Source organism: Streptopelia decaocto, assembly GCF_964273445.1.
Source record: "Streptopelia decaocto genome assembly, chromosome: 6".
Lineage (NCBI taxonomy): Eukaryota > Metazoa > Chordata > Aves > Columbiformes > Columbidae > Streptopelia > Streptopelia decaocto.
In genome coordinates, this window is record NC_138660.1 from 65946394 (window position 1) to 65967869 (window position 21476).

General features: G+C 42.4%; 2 protein-coding genes across 5 annotated transcripts in view; one reads left to right on the forward strand and one right to left on the reverse strand.

Annotated features, from left to right (window-relative positions):
- ACVR2A (activin A receptor type 2A) overlaps positions 1 to 4052 on the forward strand; it is a 60918-nt gene extending 56866 nt beyond the window's left edge. Inside the window, exon 11 of the mRNA XM_082057248.1 lies at positions 795 to 4052. Within this exon, the coding sequence (XP_081913374.1) occupies positions 795 to 989 (195 nt within the window). The 3' untranslated portion in view covers positions 990 to 4052. The remainder of the gene's footprint in view (positions 1 to 794) is intronic.
- A 592-nt stretch (positions 4053 to 4644) lies between these two features.
- Positions 4645 to 21258, reverse strand: ORC4 (origin recognition complex subunit 4). Of its 4 annotated transcripts, none has more exons than XM_082057250.1 (14): positions 21216 to 21258; positions 19506 to 19577; positions 17479 to 17555; positions 16155 to 16245; positions 14923 to 14998; positions 14460 to 14545; positions 12299 to 12347; positions 11251 to 11402; positions 9870 to 10043; positions 9446 to 9532; positions 6135 to 6243; positions 5633 to 5728; positions 5472 to 5539; positions 4645 to 4958 (listed from the first exon to the last, which is right to left on the reverse strand). In XM_082057250.1, exons 2-14 carry the CDS (start codon positions 19560 to 19562, stop codon positions 4770 to 4772), a joined length of 1311 nt encoding a protein of 436 aa, XP_081913376.1. In that variant the 5' UTR covers positions 19563 to 19577; positions 21216 to 21258; the 3' UTR covers positions 4645 to 4769. The 4 variants fall into 4 exon arrangements, with proteins under 4 accessions (XP_081913376.1, XP_081913375.1, XP_081913377.1 ...); XM_082057249.1 differs by lacking the exon at positions 21216 to 21258 and adding an exon at positions 21121 to 21205; XM_082057251.1 differs by lacking the exon at positions 21216 to 21258 and adding an exon at positions 20280 to 20431.
- Positions 21259 to 21476: the final 218 nt, after the last annotated feature.

Consider the following 21476-nt stretch of genomic DNA (forward strand, 5'->3'; position numbering starts at 1 on the left):
AAGAACTGAAGTTTAATAACTCTAGTAAGAATTAAATGGACTGTAACCTAATATGTTCTTAAAATATTCTCGCATTTTGAGTGATTTGAAAGTGATTTTTTTTCACTTTTTTGGCAAAGAGATTCTTGAGAGTTACTTTTGAATGCACATGTTAAAAATAACAAGTATTGATTTACTACAGAAATGCTACAAACTGAATGTAATAACTTTGCGTAAGTGGTGTCGGGTGGGAAGATTTGGGCTGGGTTAGGAACAGCGCGGTTTCCCATGGGGTGAGCGGTGGAGCCTTGTGGTGACGCTGCTGCTTATTCCTAGCGCTGGATTTTGAGAAAATGGGTTGTTAGGAACCACGGGTGACACTGTCTGTCTGCAAGAAAAACGAGCGTGTGTCACCGTCTGCTCCTGCAACTGAATCAGCTTTGAAGTCAGACAGAAATCCCCTCTTGGACTGGGGGATTTGCATTGAGGTTTTATTTGATTGCTGAAGAACTTCACCTCTTTTAGTGCCAGATCTTCTAAAACGCCACGAGGGCTTTCCTGGCAGACCACAACATTATATGCTCAAAAGGATTTGTTTAGGTAGTGCAAAATAAATAAGACATAAGGCCCTGTATGACATACTAGGTTTCAAAACAAATATTTCACAGCTTCCTGGTTAAAAGTGGGCAGGTTTACCTTAAAATGCAGTTTGCTATTAGAACTGCTCAGCGACCTCACCGTAATAGAATTGCTGCTAACTCCGCAGACTGATTTTGGGCTTGTTTTTCTTTCTGTCTCCCGGGCTTTGCTCGCAGGGCATGGCGATGCTCTGCGAGACCATAGAGGAGTGCTGGGATCACGACGCGGAAGCCAGGCTGTCAGCGGGTTGCGTAGAAGAGCGGATCATTCAGATGCAAAAATTAACTAACATTATAACAACAGAGGACATCGTGACTGTGGTCACAATGGTGACAAACGTTGACTTTCCTCCCAAAGAATCCAGTCTATGATGGTTGCACTGGGCACGGAACTGACCGCCGGGACTCTGCACTGGAGCTGCTAAAGCCGCCGGGCTCGCGTCGGCGCTGGTTTTGGTGTGAAAAGAACGGTAAGTCTCTCTGGAACGTCCCCAGGAGGGGGTTTTCCCTTCGTTTTCCCTGGATCCGTGAGACTTTCTGCATTCATTCCCTGCTGACACCGCGAAACCAGAACGTGCTGTCGAGGAACTGAACCGAAGGCCACGGACCCGCGCGCTGGCTAATCAAGCGTTTTAAAAACTGACGTCCGATTTCTTAATACCTGTCAGAAGAGACTAATTCCTTAAATGAACTACTGTTATTTTTTTTAAATCAAACATTTCATTTCAGATTTAAAAAAAAAAGAAAAAAAAAAAAAGGGTAACTTGTTTTTATTGCATTTGCTGTTGTTTATAAAATGACTATTGTAATGCCAATATGACACAGCTTGTGAATGTTTAGTGTGCTGCTGTTCGGTGTACAGAAACAAACGTAATCGAGTGGGATATAGCGAAGAGGCTTCCAAGTATTACTTAACCTCCCTCAACAAGGTATACCTCAGTTCCACCTCCACTACACCCTGACATTGACAACACTAACAGATTGGAATAATAAATCGATCCATGTTTTGTAAATGATGTATTTCAGATTCACTGTGTTATTTAAGAAGGGTAAGCTATGCTTCATGCCAACAGTAAATGGCCATTCCTAAAGCAGTGTTTTTAGCCTTTTCTTGTACTAGCTTGTTGTGTATAAAAAAAGTGCTGTTTATTGAAACAAAATTTTCCTTCCTGTTTTAGTTTAAAGCTTTTCTCTTCCCTCCATTTCCCAGAGTATCTCATACATTTATTTAACTGAATACTATTTAGGTTTGCTGTGTCTGAGGAATATTTGAAAACTTAAGCATGACTTTTTTTTAATTTTCTGTGAGCTGTGACACTGGAAAGCTCTGAATTCTTTTCTTTTTTTAAAGTCTTTTTCCTATTTATGTTTGTGCAAAGCGCGTGTTCCGGTCACTAAACAGTGGGTTCTGTATCGCTGTTTCAGGATCACCTCAGGAAGCTCCGTTTTCCCCAAATTCTGACTCTCTGTTGGAGGTTTGAACTGGGCTCTGGGCGCAGCTCGGTGCTGTTGGACGGGAGCACAACCTGGGGGCCGTGGTACGCAGGGCTGGCCTAGAACCGCGGGGGAAACTCCAGCCACACATCTTAGATTGGAAATTCTTACCAATTTCAGGGATGATTTAGCTATGCTTACAGCTGAAAATACGCAATGAGTATGTAGAGGTAACGAATACCAACGGCCGCAGCAGACTCAAAAAATGAGGAAAAACGTGTTGTTCTGAGTTCAGCGCTCATGCCTTACGGTCACATCACAGAGACTGGGACACAGGTGCCAAAGTGCTTCTCTCAAGTCGTTTCACTACATTTATTTGATCCCTTACACAAATTTTCACTTAAACTAAACTTTATAAACCTCTAGAGGAAAGCCCTGAGAATAGCTGGGAATATGCTGTGTATTCCATCATTTTTTACACCAGGCAGTCCGTGTCTTTTGAAGGGTTTTAATGTCGCAATTAGGAGCTCGCTGGGAACGTTATCTTGAAAATTGGAATTTGCAGCCAAAAGTTGCTCTCATTTCCCCGGGCACAATAAGAGGCGTTGTGGATAAACAAGACCAAGGTCAGCGCTGTTCTCACCTGGATGAACTGGGGGTGCTCAGCTTGGCTATTGAAAGAAAAAAAAGAAACAGCCACTTTCTGGCCGCTTCGATTGATACTTTAATTTTGCTTCCATTTTTTAATCCAGGGATGTTACTTTACGCACGCAGCAGGACACGAACGCAGCTGCTGAGTTGTGAACAAATCCAAGTCCGTTTGTATGTCACTAAAGATCTGTGGTCCGATGAGTTCTAACCCCTTTAGTGGCAAAAATGGAGTCAATGCAGGTGGCTTAATAATCCCCTATTCCAGATGTGATGCAAAAATTGGTCATGTATGAAAACGTGCATCACCTGTGCGTTATCCTTTAAGCTTCAGGTGCTGCGGGCTCCAGGAACACCGAGCTAAAACTTACCCTCATCTTTCAACCTGCCTTTGGTTATTGCTCATATGTTGTGCTCCTCCTGCTTTTTAACAGTGTCATTAATGTCACTGTGAACAGGATGGTGACAGTATAAATGCTTTTTAATTGGCACCAGTACCATCCCCAGAGCTGCTCGGGTGCAGCTGTTCTCGTGGGGCATTTTGATGCGTATTTTTTTGGTTTACTTCTGGAGCGTTTAATGCACCCAAGCCAGGACTGAGTGAGGCTGCTGCTGGAAACTCTGGTGTTACTCCCAGCGCCCCTTGTCCTGTTACCTCCCGTAGTGATGTGGCTTTGGTCGCAGCCCTGGCCCTGAAATCCAGGCCAAATCTGCCCAAACGGTGCCCACAGCCCCCCTGAGAAACCAGCCCAGTGTTCCTCTTACGTTGTGTTGGAGGGTGAAGGCTGGTGTCATTTTCAAATCCCACCTTCTGGTGTGCTAAATTGTAAGCAGACAGTACTAAGATTTCCCTGTTCACACGAGCATTCACCAGAACGCGTAGGGTTACCAGTTTGCTCTTTTTCCAGCTTCACTTTTTTAACCTTTTTTTAATACATTTCCTTTTATTAGGAACACTTGGTACAAAATGCAGGACGCTGCAATACACCTTCATGGGCAAAACGATTCAAGTAGCATCCTTGATGGAACATCATTTACCTCAGATACTCAACCAGCAGTACTTTTTGTTTCCTTTATTTTTTTTAATGCTGTTTCAGTCCATATACTATTCGTTACCTCTCAAGATTTTGGTAAACAATTATTTGAACTTTACTCTTTGTATTTGTCAGTGTTTTGGGCACAGGTTGTTGTACTACTGTCAAAAGGTACTTGCTGTTTTTCTGCAAGTATTAAAACCAACCCCCCCCACGCCCTCAATAAAGTGATTGATTGTTAAATATTGTACAAATAAAAATGTATACTCTTTCTCCCCTATTCCCCCAAAAAGTTAAAATAAAAATGTGACTACTATGACTCACAAATGCCTTTTTTCAAACCGTCACGCTGCGGGAGAAGAGGCAGGTGCCTGTTCCTGCAGCAATTCTCAAGCTGCAAGGCAAGCTCTGGAAAAAAAGGTGGTGACCTTGGAAGCATATATATGTTCTATACATTGCATATAGCTGTAGAAGCCATTCCTGCCCCACAGAGCCCAGGGCAGCCCCTGCTCAGAGCTCCAGAGGAACCTGTTCTGCACAAAACCACCACTTGGCAGCTCAAGCCACATGGGGTGAAATGTTCAATTATTACGTTTATGTCAAGTTAAATTTGAGGAAAAAAAAAAAACCCAAACAACAACATTGAGTGAGTATGAGCTGCAACCTGTGACAGGGACGGATCTGAGTTTTGGAACGTACGGTGCGAGTCCTGCAGCCCCTGAGCCAGCACCCAACGCTGCGTCCAAAACGGAGAAACGTCAGAGCTTCGGTTTCTACAAAGTGGAAGAGAGGAACCGTTAGTGCTGAGCTAAACCGAGCGCTCCAGCCGGTCAGATTGATGGGCGCCAGAAGATCCCAGCACTACGGTTCTCCGTAAAAACCAAGATCCTCAATCCATCAGCAAACACAGCAACCTTCTTACAAAAATTTATTCATCTGAACACCCAACCGTGGGGAAACGTTACATCTTCTGGAGTTGACAGTTAACCCCAAAAGCTTTGATGACGCAGAAGGTGATATTTAAGTTCCAAATGGTTCAGAGCCAGCTGAGGGACGAGGCTGCCCACTGCTTGACGTCCGTGGGGCAGTTGGGATACACCTGCAGCGCGTCCATGATCTGGCTGTTGTCCAGCAGCAGGCTCATGAGGAGGTACTCCCTCTGCGCACGGACAGACGGCCTTTCCAGGGGCTTTACTAACTCCAGTTGCACCAAGTGTTCAAATGCCTAAAAATACAGAAAAGGAAGATTTCATTCTGGGCCGTACTGCTCGTTTTGAGACGCGGTTTTGATGGAAACCTCTGGTGTGACCTCAGCAGCCAGACACGAAGTGATCGGCTCTACTGCACCTGCGCTTTTCTTCTGTAATACATAATCCCTGCAATCTGGTGGAGGTGTGACCGACTGGGAATGACTGTTACGCTGAGATACAAACTGCAACAGTCTATTACAGGTGCACAGACTTTCCATCACCTCCAGTTCAACTGGAGGATGTAGAATCAGAAACCACGGCTGCTCAGCTGAAAAGCTGCAGAACCAGAAGCCTTGACCAGAGAACTGCTGGTCCTGGGGATAAATTCACGAACTGGAAATGCAGGATTATGTCCCACATAGTGTCCTACAAGCAGTTCCCTGAGCAGAGCCCGGCAAAGTCACGCTCACCGAGTGACAGCAGCAGCTTTGTCCCACCATGTGCACTTCATATGTTGAGGCAAAAATCAAATGCCATTTCAGGCTTACCTTCATGACAACCGGCTTTTCATAGTTGTACATACAATGCGCCTTCCTTTGTATGAACTTCTGGAATTCTGTATCAGTCACAGGAAAGGAAAAAAAAAAACCAACTTATTGATGGGAAAGTAAGTGATTTAGGGGTTGTAAAGCTCATGCATTTCTCTCACCGTTGTAAACCATCTGGAAGTTGAATGGTTCTCCTTCATAAACATCATTTAAGTGTTTCATAGCTATAATCAAGCAGATTTCCAGGACAGACAAACCTGGAGGGAAAGACAAGAGCTCTAAATATTTCTCGTAAGCTTATAAGAAACACAAGCAGCTCATATACTATTTTTATCCTCTATTTTTATACGCTCTAGGCCTCACGTATTTGTTATGTATCTTCATATTGTAAAAGAATTCTAGAATCGGAGGGGCTAGATAAGAGGACATGTGTTTTCCAGACATTTGAAGCGAGAACATGAAGAAACAGGCTGCTTCCCTCAAAAAGCAAGAAATTGAGGCATAAAGGAAAACCATCATTGCAGGCTGTGTGGCCTGACAAAGAATTCCGAGCAGCACCAGAACAATCTCCGTGTGTCCCTGACACACCGCAAGGATTCCAGGGAAGGACCTGACACATTCTGTGCTCCTAAGAAATGCCCGGGGGGAAGAGCTGAGCTTTACCATGTACAATATTCGCTTTTGAGTCCATTCTATACTGCTTGCTTGCTTCGTGAAGATCTGACGCAGCGATGAGTGGGTGATGCACAGTAACGTTACTTACAGCGAGCATCTAAAAATAAAGCAAAAGACATTTTTCGTTTAATTACTAACTACCAGACATGCTTTCTGCTTGGAGATGGAATGCAGAAGAACGCACTTCCCCTGGAGTCACCTCCTGGAAACATTAACGAACGAACCCTACACACAGAGTAGGCTCAGACTGAAAACCTTGTAAATAGCTGGTAGCTACAGCTCCATTTGGCCAGGAGGGGCTTCCAGGCTTAAAACTTTCAAGCCTCGTCACTAGAGGAGATAAACACTCATTAACTTGTTTATATTAATTTCAATGGATTAGCATACTGCAGCGATTGCTGCGAGAAATGATTTACAACTGCTTTACACACATTGTACACAGAGCCACAGCGCACTCAAAGTGCTGAGAAAGGGCGTGAAGGCGCCTCTCGGTTTCGGAGCATCAGCTAAAGCCTCAGCTGCAGTTTGAATCCTTCATGAGCTTGAGCTGTCACAGCAAGTGAGTTTTGAACACATGCAGGTTAATAAAGAGCCAGTGAAGTGACGTCTCTGACACCAGTCGCTCAAACCATTGATCGTGCACACGCCGTAACACAGCAGCAGGCACGGGGCTCTCACTATCTGCCTTGGAGATACTTTGTCACTGAATATTGTTCAACAGGAAAGAAATGGCTTTTAGCAACTACCTCCAACTTTGTGTGATGAAAAGCTATTTATTTCACCCATTTCATTGAGATGCTTCATGGAGAACAGCCAATGCTGCCCATCACCAGCCTCTTCCAGTCCTCTTTCTCTCCCTACAGCCTCGCAACGCTGCGTGAGCATTCAGACTCCCAAAGGTACGGAATGAGGTTTTACACTACAAAGACTAAAGGGAATTTGGAGAGGGAAGAAGGGGAGAGGTGAAGAAACAACAGCCAAAAGCCACTAACAAACATGCGAAACGGAGCGAAGTTGAGGAAATGCAGCAATATCTCTTCTAAGTCGCTGCTCATCTGCGTCAGGGCCAGTGAAATGTGCAAGCGCCAGGTCAGGACACAGAACAGAGCACAGAGCAGCCTCTGCTTCACCAGCTCCAGGGGCAGATAATGAACCAGCGTTTACCAAAAGAAAACTCAGTGTTACCAGCTCATGTACAAGCTATCGAGTTCTAGCCACGTGAGCAATCACTTACTTTCCTTTGCTAAAACCTCGTTCAATTCCTCCCAGCTTTGTTTTGCGCAATACCGCTTAGGTTAGTGCAATGTGAACCAGATACTGAGTTTCCACTGAAAAGCCAAGAGTCCATCTCGCAATGCAAAGTGATGGGGAGCACTAAATGGAATTTAAAAATAGTTGGGCACTGAAAACAAGGCCTTGCTCCCAAAAAGCAGATCATCAGCAAGATCGGCTCCAATTCTCACCAAAAGAGTTACAAGAGAATCTGTATTATGTATTTTTATGAGTGAAAAAGCCCCCTTCTAAAGGAAAAGTTCAGAACATGCTAAAGAAAACAATCACGAGCTTGAGCCTCAGCCCCGACACGCGTTGGAGCTGCTCAGAGAGCCGCCAGCTCTTCTTGCACCCCGTCAAACCACAGAGATTTCTAAACTAGAAATAATCTGCGATCTTGTAATGAACTGAAGTAAACTGAGGAGCAGCAGAAAGAGGACTCTGGTTTCAGCAGCAGAGCAGGCAGTCTCGGATCTTGATTTCGGGCCGGTTATAAACTCCGTGTTGGGAAAAGCTCTCAGCGCTAAAGAGCCCAAGAACAATCACCACAGCGCTGAAGGTTCCAATCTGAATATGCGCACAGCACAAGCCGGTACATTTAGTGGCTTTGCACACTGACAGAAGCACAAAGGTATTTTAAGGTGCTAAAATCAGTGTCACTTGTTTTCTGTAATGAATGTTAGTGCATTCTTATTGTGTTAAAAAATGAGAGGGAGGTGGATAAAAAGAGACTCTTCAAGAGAACCTCACCAGCGTTAAGCTTAAGCTCAAGCTTATTTGTTGCGATAGGAGGGAGTTCAGTGTCAGCATTAGCTCTGACGTCCTGAGCACAGACTCTGCTCTCACAGTTACCAGGGAGCCATCAGTCCGGTTTTCCTCCCTCCCCTGCCATCACTGGGGAAGGGTGAAGATACCCAGGAAAACTCCTCAGCTTCCTCAGGCCCTTGACCAATTAACTTCTGTCTCAGTATTTCTAGGGATTAGGAGCCTCAGGCTTCCAGCACCTCAAGGTTTAATAGATTAAGATGGCAGTTCCTGGACCAGCGTCACAGTAATGGACAAATTCAGGACAGCATCTGGGCATCCTGCATCACTCCATATACAAAACAGTATATGGGAAACAAAGCAGTGCCTAATCATGCACTTCGTGAAGTGATTTAATCTGATAACTCTGCAGAAGACGACATTGGAAGTGATAAAAGAAAAGAAAAGCATTTCTCCATGTGAATAACAAGACCGTAGATCCATGGAACGCTCTTACAGGAGAGGTATCCAGGATCCAAAAATGCAAGTGATCCGTGCTCAGGAGCGTCTCAGCAAGAGCAACGGCTTAGGCAGGAGGAGGAGCAGGAAGAGGGATGAGAACAACAAATATTTGAGCCCTAAGTGACTGTTACTCCAAAAGCAGCACCGTGTGCTTTTATATCAAAAAGTGCATAGGGAGTTATCCAAGAGGAGCTCAAAAACCAGGCCAGGAACACCAACAAAGCCTTAGAGTGTCAGGAGTGCAGAGCACCATGGTGAGAGAATACACTATGAGGCCAGAGTCAAAAAATGGCACCAAAATGTATGGATATTTTAAGAGAGACATTAGTGAAGAGAAGCAGGTTCAGTACTGTGACAGATTGAGTGGAAGAGGAAGAATGGAGGAATATTTGGCTGCAACAACAGACCCAAAGGTAGAAAAAGTAGGTTCTAGTACAGGCAGTTTTCAGCGTTCACCAGCAACCAAAAACAATCTCAGATAGAATATTTTGAAAGTATTTCACCTGCACTTTTGGTTTCAAAATGGATAGAAACCAGTACACCCTGACGATGCAGCTGCTACAGAAATTGGAAATACTTTAATTGATTAATAAAGTGAGGACTGATAAAGCATGCAAGAAACCAGTACTGTCAAAAGCCAGCTCAATAAAAAGATATTTCAGGTAAAGCTCAGATAACTGACACGAATAACACAGGTTTTGTTTACCCTTTGTTTGTTGTTGCAAATCAAGAAGATACTATATACGTATGTAGATACATACCAGCAGCAACTGAAGTGAGCGCAGATCTTTGGTGTAGTGAAAGAGGCTCTGCAGCACATCTTGCACAGTTTTGTCCTCTGAGAGATGCTAAAAAAGAAAGGAAACAAACCCCATAAGTGATATTTTAATCATCTCAGCAAACAATTTCATACTCAGCTCAAAAAATGCCAGTTAGGTAACTTCAGGAAAGAGCTCACCTTGCGCTTGGCCATGCAATACTTCAAGCCTAACCTAACTTTCTGGTCTTTTGTGTGACACTTAAAATTTTATCTCCTAATTCAGTAAGTGAAGATTCTCTATCACAATGTGATTTATTCCATATCAAACTCGACTAGTGAAAGGAAATAGTAATCTTAGGTAAAGGCTTTACACTTACAAACCAGTCTAAGCTTTACTATAACTAAGTATAAAGAGCTTTAAATACCTGGACATTATTATTCCATTTTTGTGCAAAAGACTCATCAGGAAATTCGGCAGGAAGAGAAAGCTGTTCCTTGAATATCTTAATGTATTGTTTAAAGTTAAAGGAATTCATCAAATATATCTGTCGGTGAGAGAACCTTGATTTTACTCTCTTCTCCAAGAGCTCCAGGATATCCTTGTAAATAAAAATACATTAAAACCATTTAAAAGCAGACACATTTACCGTGTTCTTTGCTACGGTAAAAACTACAAGAGAAAACAGCACAGTAAATTGTGTTGGAAAAAATAATATTATTATATTCTCAGGCTTCAAATGTTCTAAGAAGACCTTTGCTAATTATGATAATCGATGTGCCTAACAACTAGCCATTTACCCAAATCATGTGATGCGCTACATCATACAGGGTAATTAGTTGCTAGGATACCCAGCACAATTTCTCCATAGATTATGTAAATTTTTCAGTTACTTAAGCCTGCATTCAAGATGTTGCAGCCTATCACGGCTCCAGACAAGTTGTCTGTGCAGCAGATCCGCAGGTTGGCAGCTGTCAGTTCACAAGCCTTTTGTCACGCTGAAAGAATCCAGCTTTAAAAAGGAAAAAAACCAACTGAAGAGCCAGTATTTCTCTTTGGAGATTGTCAGGCAGAACTAAGCAAGGCTACCATCAGAAACTAGATGTGGGATTCAGTCATTCAGAGAAACACAGTCCTATTCCCCAACCTTGTACTGGGACACAATGGTTGCACGCCCAGTTTCTAGAAATTTTAGATGGTTTTTTTAAGGTTTCTTGTGTGTTGGTTTTGGTGGTTTTACTTGCACTAAAAAAAAAAAAGGCTGAAATTCCTCACCAAAAAGAAAGTCATAAGAGTAAACATAGAGCCAAGAGTGCAAAATCTAAAGACCCCTTTTGATTTCGAAGTCACACGCAAGAGTGATTTAAAAAGAAAATAAGCAGTAACAGGTACCATCATGACCATGACACAGCCTCAGATTCCAAATCTGAGCCGTAAGTGGTCTGAAATGAGGGGTGAGGAGGATACCAGAGGCAGGACAGTAATGATACAGTAATATAGAACAGTCAGATGGACACATATGGCTCTTCTGCGGGGATACGGGACAACAGGCTTGAGTCCCCTCAGAAATGTAAACCTGCTCCTCTAGCAGTGAAACTGAAGGCTTTGCAGTTTTTTGGTCATCTAAGTTTGCTCTCAGCACGAATTATTATTGTTTTTTTAAATCTACCTCACCCTCCTTCCCAATTCAAGTCAGAAAAATGGATTCTTGCAAAAAATCTTGTAGTAAATTAAATAAGGTTCCAGGAGAGAAGACAAAAGTTTCTTTAAAGCAGCTAAAAACTGAATGAGAAAACACTATTTCTTACTTGTCTACACGTAAGTCCAATAACTGTAACCGGAGTCTGCGCTGACTGGGATACGTCAAAGAGGTTATAGAGCAGTGTCTGATTCTTGTGATGAACAAACAAGTCAAATTCATCCAGTATAAACAAGACTGGACAACTGCTAGTTCGATCTCCTGAGACAGCAATTTTAAGAGTTAGTATGTGGTAACACCAGACTTCCATCTCTACAGCTTTCACGGTTTTAACGATTTACATCTTTTCCTTAAGCTTTTCACCAAGCCCTCCTTCCACACACGTACTGCTACAGCAGTAAAAAGAAAAATACACTGAAAGAAATTCAGTGAGGTTTTGTAGTATTTTCTCAAGCATCATTTCTGGTTGCAAGGGAAGACAGACTTCTACGGCAAATGAAAAACAAACCAAAAAAACCCCACAACACTATTTTATCCAGATGGATAAAAGAATCACAGAATCCCAGAATGTCAGGGACTGGAAGGGACCTGGAAAGCTCACCCAGTGCAATCCCCCCATGGAGCAGGAACACCCAGCTGAGGTTACACAGGAAGGTGTCCAGGCGGGTTGGAATGTCTGCACAGAAGGAGACTCCACAACCCCCTGGGCAGCCTGGGCCAGGCTCTGCCGCCCTCACCCCAAACAAGTTTCTTCTCATATTTAAGTGGAACCTCCTGTGTTCCAGTTTGCACCCATTGCCCCTTGTCCTATCACTGGTTGTCACCGAGAAGAGCCTGGCTCCATCCTCCTGACACTCCCTCTTTAGATATCTGTAAACATGAATGAGGTCACCCCTCAGTCTCCTCTTGTCCAGCTCCAGAGCCCCAGCTCCCTCAGCCTTCCATAGCTGACCATCACATGCCAGCCTTTACGGCATCAGTTATGTTAAGTATATGTCTAGTATTACGTCTTTTTTACACTATTTTGTAACCATGACACATTCCTGGGTCAGATTTCTTCAAACCACTTGTACAAATAGATGAAGAAACACATGTACACTCATTTTTTAGCCAAGTGACAAACACAGAGTTTCAGAAGAAGGGCTGCTAGCACTTACCTTTCCTTAAAGCTTCGAGAAGGAACGCAAGGTTTTCAGCAAAACTGCCCTACACAGAGGAGAAAAAAGTGCACAATAGATTTTCTGTGTCATTCTCAGAATTGTGTAACTACATCAAGTTCAGGCATGTAACGAAGCCCATTGCCTTCTAAACCCCTGCTTGCAAAACCAGTGCATATTTGAAAATTTACCATGTTACTTCATGTTGTATCATCACAACCTCTTCAGGCCAAGAAAACTGATAGTTAACTCTACATTGATGCACTTTTTACCCGTCTGAAAAACCCCAGCTAATTGCCTCAGGCAGTGATCAGAAGAATGTCTACAACAAGCTAAAATTACAAGTAGCCTTATACTCATTTTCCATCGACGCACATGCAAAAACTGCCACCTAACGTGTTCCGCTGAGAATGAGCAGTAGGCAGCTTTTTAATGTGCAACCTTATTAGATAAAAACATCAGACATTCACGAGCAACAAATCACCGTGACCATCCTGCTTCAGTTACACGCACATTGACACGCTCTGAAGTGCACAAGTTGTGAGATGGGAAATAACTCTAACTGAAGACCACGAGCCCTATCAAAGGAGGCAGAAAAGCCAATTTACTCTCTGAATGAGAGCTGAAGATGCTAAAAAAAGGAAAAGTTTCTGTCAACAGATGTAAGGACCTTCCTGCAAATTGGTGCGTTTCCATGGCCATGTGCAACCAAAGGGATTTGAGATGGCTAAGAGTTTAAAGTAGTACTCCACAATAATTTATCAGGGAAAACGATAAGGGAATTAAGCATATTTAAGTCTAGTTTTGCCTTCAGCATTTTTGGTAATGGAACTGTGGACCCTGAAAGGTTGTTGTAGTTCTCTGTTGAAGAGCCAACTCATTCAAATGGCTACGCTGAAATTAAATAGTCGTTATTTCCTTTTATTACTGCAGCTGTATTTGGGAAAATTTTAGCTCATGACCAGTTTTCCAGTCACTGTATCTAAAATCATTTGGGATAAATAAGAAACCAAAGCACAGTCTAAGAAGCAAGCACTTCCAAAAGGCAATAAAACCTCATGACTACAGCCTACAAGACTCCACGCTGTCTCTAGCCTAGTTCTCTTGTTTCTTTTAACTGAAGTGGTAACATGTTATGTCTCCAGCTTTCCAAATGCAACTGATGAAAATAAACCTCATTTACTGAGATTTCACCCTTCTCCCCTCTCATCATTCCACTTTAGCCACTTGCATTGTTATTACATGACTCACAGCTGTGTAAGCTCTGCCCATCTCAAAGGTCCTGCCTGGGAGCACAGGAGATGACACCCAGAAGGACCTTCTGTGGTACCAGATGGTCCCTCAAGAACATGCACCAAATAACAGGCAACCACCAGCGGAACTCCAATCACTGGCCCTCGTTATTTCACATTCAAACCAGAGAAATTTAATCTGAAGAACTCCAGTTATTCTCAATTACTGACTTTAGTACTAATGTAAAAGAGTTTCTCGTCTTTGGGAAAAGGTCAATAGAAACAAATATTCTAAAAGAAATTCTATGCAAAATTTAAAGGCTTTAAGAAGCCTGGATATATTTCCCTATGAATTAGAAAAGCTTGCAAATATATTAAAGATACTGCTTTTTGGCTGATAAACTGGTTTACTCTTTGTCTCAAAACCTTACAGTGGATGATCCCAAAATCCTGTACCACTCTGAACAAAGTCTCTTTGGAATGCGGAACGTTTGTTTCATTTAAAGGCTTGAAGTAAATTTTAAGAGACTCTTTTCATTCTTGCTCCTTCTCTAAGTCAAAGTTGATGGTTTTTGAAAAACGATCAGGATGCGTTAATATCGCTCAACTAGCAAAACATAACGTTCAGCACTTGTGTAGAACATGAGGATTTGTTGGCATGATTGAAGTGTTTGTAAACCAGGATCTTCACAGGTAAATGCTGCCACAGTTCAGTGCTGCCACCAGTTATTAAATATTTTAAAATACTCAATTTAAAAATATTTAATTTAAAATTAAAAGCCCTGAGAAGACTGAGCCGGCCCACACAATTTTGCTAATTGACTCTCAAAGCTCATTCAGTCTCAACAAGCTGCATCCTATCAAGCTGGCTTTCCAGGCAAGGATTTTTGAGGGAGGTAAGTGAAGAGTATAATAAAGTTAATACTTACAAAAACTTTATCCCCAACCACGTTTTCCAGCTGCAGCTGCCTGGTGATCTCCTTCAGGGCCACTTTATCATTAGTCTGCAGGAGGCCTGAAAGAAAATGATTTTCCGTGAAGAACTGGCAGGTCTCCTTCACCCCTTCACCTACAGCCACTCGAAACTTCTCCAAACCTTCTCTCCATCTCCCAGCTTTTCAAAAATTAATAGACAGTAACTTACAATACATAATAAATTAATTCAAACAATTAATTCACAACTGAACCAATTTTTAACATTTTGAAAAGTCATCAAAAGCACACAAGTTCACTCTATAGAGGGAGGTACAAAGAAGGGTGTTTCGGAGCTCACATACATTTTTCCATAATCAGGGCTTGAATATAACTGCTGAAACCAAAATTTTTGTTCAGTACACACAATCTATAGCAACTGAATATAGCATAACATTTGAGTAATGCTGCATTACTTGCCATTCAGATGAACTTCCAAGAGGTTCTCTCTGACTTGTTTTATTTCCTTGAGTTCTTTTAAGACGTGATTTAATAACTAGGAAAAAAAATACATCATTTCCTTGTAAGAAGATGAATGTATTAACAGTGAAAAGGTGTACAAATTGATATTAGCAGACAGGAAGCAGTGTCACCTGTATCCTGGATATGTTTACTGTTTATCAATTTATTTCTATTCAGCTGTGTGTAAAAGCTTGAAGGCTGCTTGCTGTAGCTATTAGCAATACTTCCAAAGTAATGTTTGTAATTTTTCATTCTTGAATACTTTCTGCAGTAAGAACCAACCTATTTATTACACTATATACTCATGTAAACATAAAAGACTTAAGTGTTTGCATAATATTAAGGTATACAACACTTAAGTTAGATGTCATCCCTACACGCTTCAACTAAAAAGAATTACTTTAAAATACAAAACCTACACTTGTCATGAACAAACTAAAACTACCACTCAGTATTCTACCTCCTAGCAATTCAAGTAACAACATTCTCTGATGTGTTTAAAATAGAATTAAGATACATTACCATTTTCTACCTATGAACAGCTATGGAGAAATCTGCCTCTCAGTCTACTCTTTTTACAGTTTTTGGATGTCTTTTCAGTCATTTTTACAGCAAAGGCCCAACAGCACCAGCAGCATAAAGTAAGCGAAAAGCTGGATTAGCTGCAAAGATTAACTCTGCGGCAAGAACCATCACAGAACCGTAGCGGGGGAAATGATGAAAGGCGGCAGAATCTATGATGTAGTCAGATCACTGACCGACAACCGCAGCTCGTTCTGAAAGTAAACGTTTCCATTTTGCATGGTTTGGGTCCCCGTAGCGTGTCATGGAACTGGTGAGGACAGGCATGAATTCCAAAGCACGCACACTCCTGCGAGTCATTGTGAGGACCGACAGGTCCAACGTTTTGTCAGCCGCACATCAGTCTATTCTGTTCTACAAAATCACCAGGAACTCAGCATTTGAAAAATATCAGAAACCTGTTAGGAAACCAATTTCTCCATATTGTTATCCAACAGAAGTAGCTCACTAGAGGTCAGAGAATGTTTTGAAATTCTATGGAAACAATTAGCAATTATCTCTTTAATAACAGTCAGAGATGAAAATTTAGCTCCAAAAGCTCAAGGACCTCAGTGAAGTTTGACCTCATCTGTAGTTTGACCTCATACAAACTTTTAATACGTTTATACCGCAGTCTTTCCTGATCCTCGGGCTCCAATAATGAGGGCAGAATTGCTTTCTCCATGAACTGTAGTTCGTTTCAGCAGTTCCAGCAGATGTCTGTGTGGACAACAGCAATAGGTTAAAAACATCAAACCGGACAACACTCACTGAAACTATGGAAAACGCAAAGAATCTTTACCTGTAAGAGGAAACTTGATACATTTCAACTTGCTCTCAAAGCCAACACTCAGGGCATGCAAAATGTCATACAATAAAGTACAAAAGGCTGAGTTACCAGATCCCTTAAAATATTCTAAAATATTAAAACATGCAAAAGTCAGGAGTATCACTAATTCATAAAGTTCTACAGATCTCCACCACAAAAGGACAGACTTCAATAATTAGTGCTTAAAAAAAATAGATTGCTTTCTGTGATACCACTATAGCTCGTGAAAAAGGAGGACTGGCAAACAGATTGACAGAAAACCTTGACAGCAGTAAAAATTAATAATCTAGTGGAACTTATTAATTTTGACAATCTTCATAAAAGTGATCATATGCTAAATGTAGAGATTCAAAGCTTGCGAACAGTAACATCTATACTGAACTTCAAGTTCATATTCTATTCCCATCCAAAAGAAGGCAAAAAGAACAACTTCAAATTCTCTTCAGATAGACTTGTCACCTAATATCACATTTAAAGTACTTGTAATAACTACTGACACATCAATTTTGTACAAATGCGTACATTTATTATGGGGGAAGGGGGCTGTTGGGTTTTTTTGTTGTTTTTTTTTCCTTAGAATATTGACATTGCGCAAGCGCTTCTAAAGGAGTGATAGAGTTATCATGGAACAGCTGCAGCAAATGCACGTGGGTTTGTTCACTATTTCAGAGCTAACTATAGCCAAGAGCCCTGACACAACTCGGGAAAGAGAAACTCAGTGCTGGGAAGTTCATCATGTCTCCTCTCCAGATAATTCCTCAATGGTGGCATATGAAGTAGAAGACAGTCTGTAAATGTCAGATTCACAACAAGAGAATTAACTTTTCACTTGGTCAGGTCATAAACCATAGCCTTAGAATACACGCTCTCGGCATCTTTCAGGTACAAAAAAGAGTTTCAGGAATTACAGATTTGAAACAAGGACCAGAAATCCACAACTCAGAGCCTGACAAAGCAGCAAGCAACAGTTGTATAAAAACTTCATCACCATTTCAGGCAAACAAGCATTATGCTGCAAGTCATTTGGAAAACAGAGGTAGCAGAAAATCCTGACTTAGCATCTGACTACTTTTTTTACCGTGGTTTAAGTAGAAATGACTCACTATTTGAGTCTGCTCACTCACCTGTACTGCTGTTCAGTCCCAAACAGTTTTCCAGTAGCATAACTGTGACAGAATCTTTCACGTAAAATTTTTTGCACCTACAAATGTAACACAAGACAGAAAGAAAGTTTGGTGCTTCAAACACCAGAATGTACCAACAATGTAAGTACTGCAATAAAATAACAGTAAAAATATGCATGTTCCTGTGGTGTTACGCTCTGTAACACATACATTTTCATTGTCATCAAGGATATAAGGGTCTTGAAAGTAAGAATAAAGTTGCAGTAGGCAGAATACTTAACATCCCTTTTGTAGCAGGAAAGAATCCAATGATACCAACACTTGTCTTTGGTCCCTTCTGCTACAGCTTCTTTCCTTAACCCCAAGGGGATGCTATACTTGTCACCAAAATTAGGGCAGGAGTACATCTATTTCATAGTTCTAACTTATTGTGCAATACAGGCAAGAAAACATTTACCAGCTGATTTTAAAAAAAATAACCCACTTAGTTATTCCCCCAAAACTTCAGGCCTACACTTTTTGCACCACTGGCAACAACATTGCAGCCTAGTACCTTCAAACATTACAGAGTATCAAGCTTACAGGTTCTTTAAAGATTCAGTTCAAATATCTTGTTCCTAGAAGTTTGCAAGTGCGGTAGGAAGTAGTATAAAACCAAAGCTAACATTTTTCTCTCAAAGGACGGAATGAAGCTTGTCCAGCTTGATTACTAAAGTCCCAAAGCCCTTCAAACTGCATGCTGAATACTGTTATTTTAACTGTTAATGCAGATGTATTGTTTGAGATATCTTTAGATACACTGACTTCTGTTCTTCACATTAAGAGGTGTTACTTAAGATAGTATCTTCAGTCCCCAAACAGCCAGCCTCCAGCTTCAGAGCAGATTTCTTCCCACCACCCAACTAGCAGCACACAAACTGGACAATCCCAATTTTTAAGAATTTATAGGACTCTATACTAGTACTTCTCCACATCCCTCCTTTAAGCTCTTCTAAAATACTGCACACCCCATCCTTTTGTAATGCTTGGTGTCCAACTGAAGTGTTCATTGTCAAATAATTTCAGAGTAAACTGCAAACTGTGAATGAAGTGATTTTCCTTTAAAATCACATTTGAGCGCCCTGTCTTTCAGTTAAAGTGAATGTCTATTTGACCTAGAACCCAGCTGCCCAACTGTATCATTATCATGCACATCTGTGTCCTTGTTTTTCCATTCTCTTCATCTGAGCTGGCTTGTCTTCCCTCCATATGTTTTTTCTCTACATTCTTCAGCTGCAACTCTTAACTCATTTCTGCTGAATCCTAAGAAATCATGAAAATGGATACAAGAACAACAGACATCTATTTTGCTAAAAATTCCACTTCATGAATAGAATTAATTTCTAATATGAATTTTTGTACCTGACTGTTCAGTTACTTTTTCTTCTACTGAAGTCCTACTGATTTAATTTCCAGATTTATTCTGTTTTACTGAACAATCTATCTGAACAGTCAGCATTGTCCATCCACAAGGGAAAAGGTTTTCTTCCAGTAAAGGGATTTTGTAGGTAAGCTACTAAAATACGAGAAATCACTGAATCAGAGGTACTTCACTACATGACACATCACAGTTTTAAGCAGACACTTTGAGAAACAGAAGAAGAAAGCTGTTAAAAAAATAAGTCCGCAAAATTATGATTCATCCTTCAAACTGGAAGATAAAGACTCTGTTTAAATAAAAATAGATTTATACAAATCCGTTGCCACAAACACCTGTAAAAGCGCAAGACCATTCTTTACCATTTTTATTAAGACTCCAAAATGCAGATCATTACTGTAACACTTGAAGCCAGCAAACATGAGCTGAGAAGCTGAAAGGCATTCAGAACCTAAATACAAAACCCATTTACAGTCCTAGACCTGACATCAAGTATCTGCACATGCCTTTTCAACTGCTCTAGTAAAAAACTACAGAATGACATGGATGGCAGAGGATGGAAAAGTTTCATAACTTAAAACCAAAGTCAGCTAATGACAATGTTACTAACCTGTGAAATGCACTCTCCATTTGCTCCGCTGCTCTCTTTCAGCTTACGTTTACTCATTGCAGAAGTTTTAATCTTTAAATAAGAAAGAGAATATAAAAGTTATACTAAATTACTCCATTTACCAGATAATTATACTTGTCAGAAACTCAACTTAGATGCTAGCAAACTAAATTTAGTACAGCAAACACAAGACAGTTGCTCATTTCTAAGAACTTAAGTTGTAATGAGTATCTTTTAACTGATAAAGATGCAGTAGTTTATATTACTAGTAAAAAAAAAACAAACCTCAAATAATTTTAAATTCATTTCTGATTGGATGCAACCCATGTTTACATACAACTTCTGAACAGCATTTGCTTTGGGATGCCTTTCAGCACAATGCAAACTGTACCCAATGGAACAGATATTAAAGGTGTTCTTCCAAGCTTTTCTACTGAAGTCCTTAAGGGCAAGGATACTGTTCACAAGCCTGTAAATGACGTGCCAAGTTCCACCGAGACACAAGTTCCACATCGTTCTAACAAATGACATTTGAACACCTTCTTCTCTGACCAAACACCAAGTGCAATGTGTTCATTTTCATTGTGTTTAAGATGGTCTGAAACAACGTATTTATTTTTTTGCAGCTGGAACAAGCTATAGGCACATGGTAACACATTAAGCCACAACTAAGTTTTTATAAGACACCTGGCTACCCATATTTAGACTGGTGCAGCTTATAACAATAACCACAGTGACTCTCTAGATAAAGAACATGAGTAAAAACCAACTCGCCTTCTTCCTGCGAACAGAAAGCTTCCAAGACTTGCTCCACGGCAATTTACACTTATTTCGCACAGCCGTCTCCCCTTTCTCCCCGTTCTATTTTAAGGCAGCATCCTTCATCCCCAGCACAGCAGCTGTGCCTGCAAAGGACCAGCCTGGCTGCTGAAAAATACATAAACGCAGCAGTCACTGGGGAGGCAGATGCAGAGGAGCACAAGGCGCAGGAACACAAAGCCCGAGAGGATGAACCGAAACCATCACATTCATCAAGCAGGAGCGCAAGAGCATCGAGACCACCGGACGAGGAGCGTCCCCGTTCCCGGGTTTCACTGAGGGCTCAGAAGGTTCCACCAAAGCGCTGCAACCACCGAGGGCTTTCAACGGGAAACCCCCGAGCCCCGTGTGCGCTCCGGGTGGGCGCTCCCGCCGCACAGGAGACGAGACAGCAGCAAACCGGGACCCGCGGCGTTCGGGGGAGCGTGAATCAGTCTGGGTGGAAAATACCCTCAAGATCATTGAGTCCAACCATAACCCAGTCGAGAACCTCATCTCCTGTCCACCCCTCCAGGGATGGTGACTCCAGCACTGCCCTGGGCAGCCTGTTCCAATGCCCCACAGCCCTTTGGGGAAGAAATTGTTCCCCACATCCAACCTCAACCTCCCCTGGGCAACTTGAGGCCGTTTCCTCTGCTCCTGGCGCTTGTTCCTGGGGAGCAGAGCCCGACCCCCCTGGCTCCAAGCTCCTTTCAGGCAGTTCAGAGATCAGAAGGTCTCCCCTCAGCTCCTGTTCTCCAGCTGAACCCCCTAGGTCCCTCAGCCGCTCCATCACACTTGTGCTCCAGCCCCTCACCGGCTCCGTTCCCTCCTCCCCACTCGCTCCAGCCCCCGCGGTCGCTCCCATAGCGGGCCCAGCGCGGGCCCCGCGGGTCGCGGTTCGTCCCTCACCCGACGCGGCCGCAGCTCCAACCGCCGCCCGCGCGCGCCCGCCCCGCCCCGCCCCGCCCAGCCGCCGCGCTCCCGGCAGCCCCCGCGCCGCCCCTCACGTGACACCGGGCTCTCCCCCCTCCCTCCCTCCCTCTCACCCGCCCCCTCACTTCCGCCCCATCCCTCCCCACCACTTCCTTCCGCCCCGCAGCCGGATCTCTTTCCGGGTGCGCGCACGGCCCTGTGGGAAGGCACGTCCCTCCCTCTCCCCCCCTCCCCGCG

Coding starts and splice junctions, on each gene's coding strand:
- ORC4 (XM_082057249.1), bottom strand. CDS start 21,171: ATGGGAGCGACCGCGGGGGCTGGAGCGAGTGGGGAGGAGGGAACGGAG. Junction 19,578..21,120: donor GGGAGGAGGGAACGGAGCCG/GTGAGGGGCTGG, acceptor TCTTATTTAAAG/ATTAAAACTTCTGCAATGAG. Junction 5,540..5,632: donor CTTCCAGATGGTTTACAACG/GTGAGAGAAATG, acceptor TGACTGATACAG/AATTCCAGAAGTTCATACAA.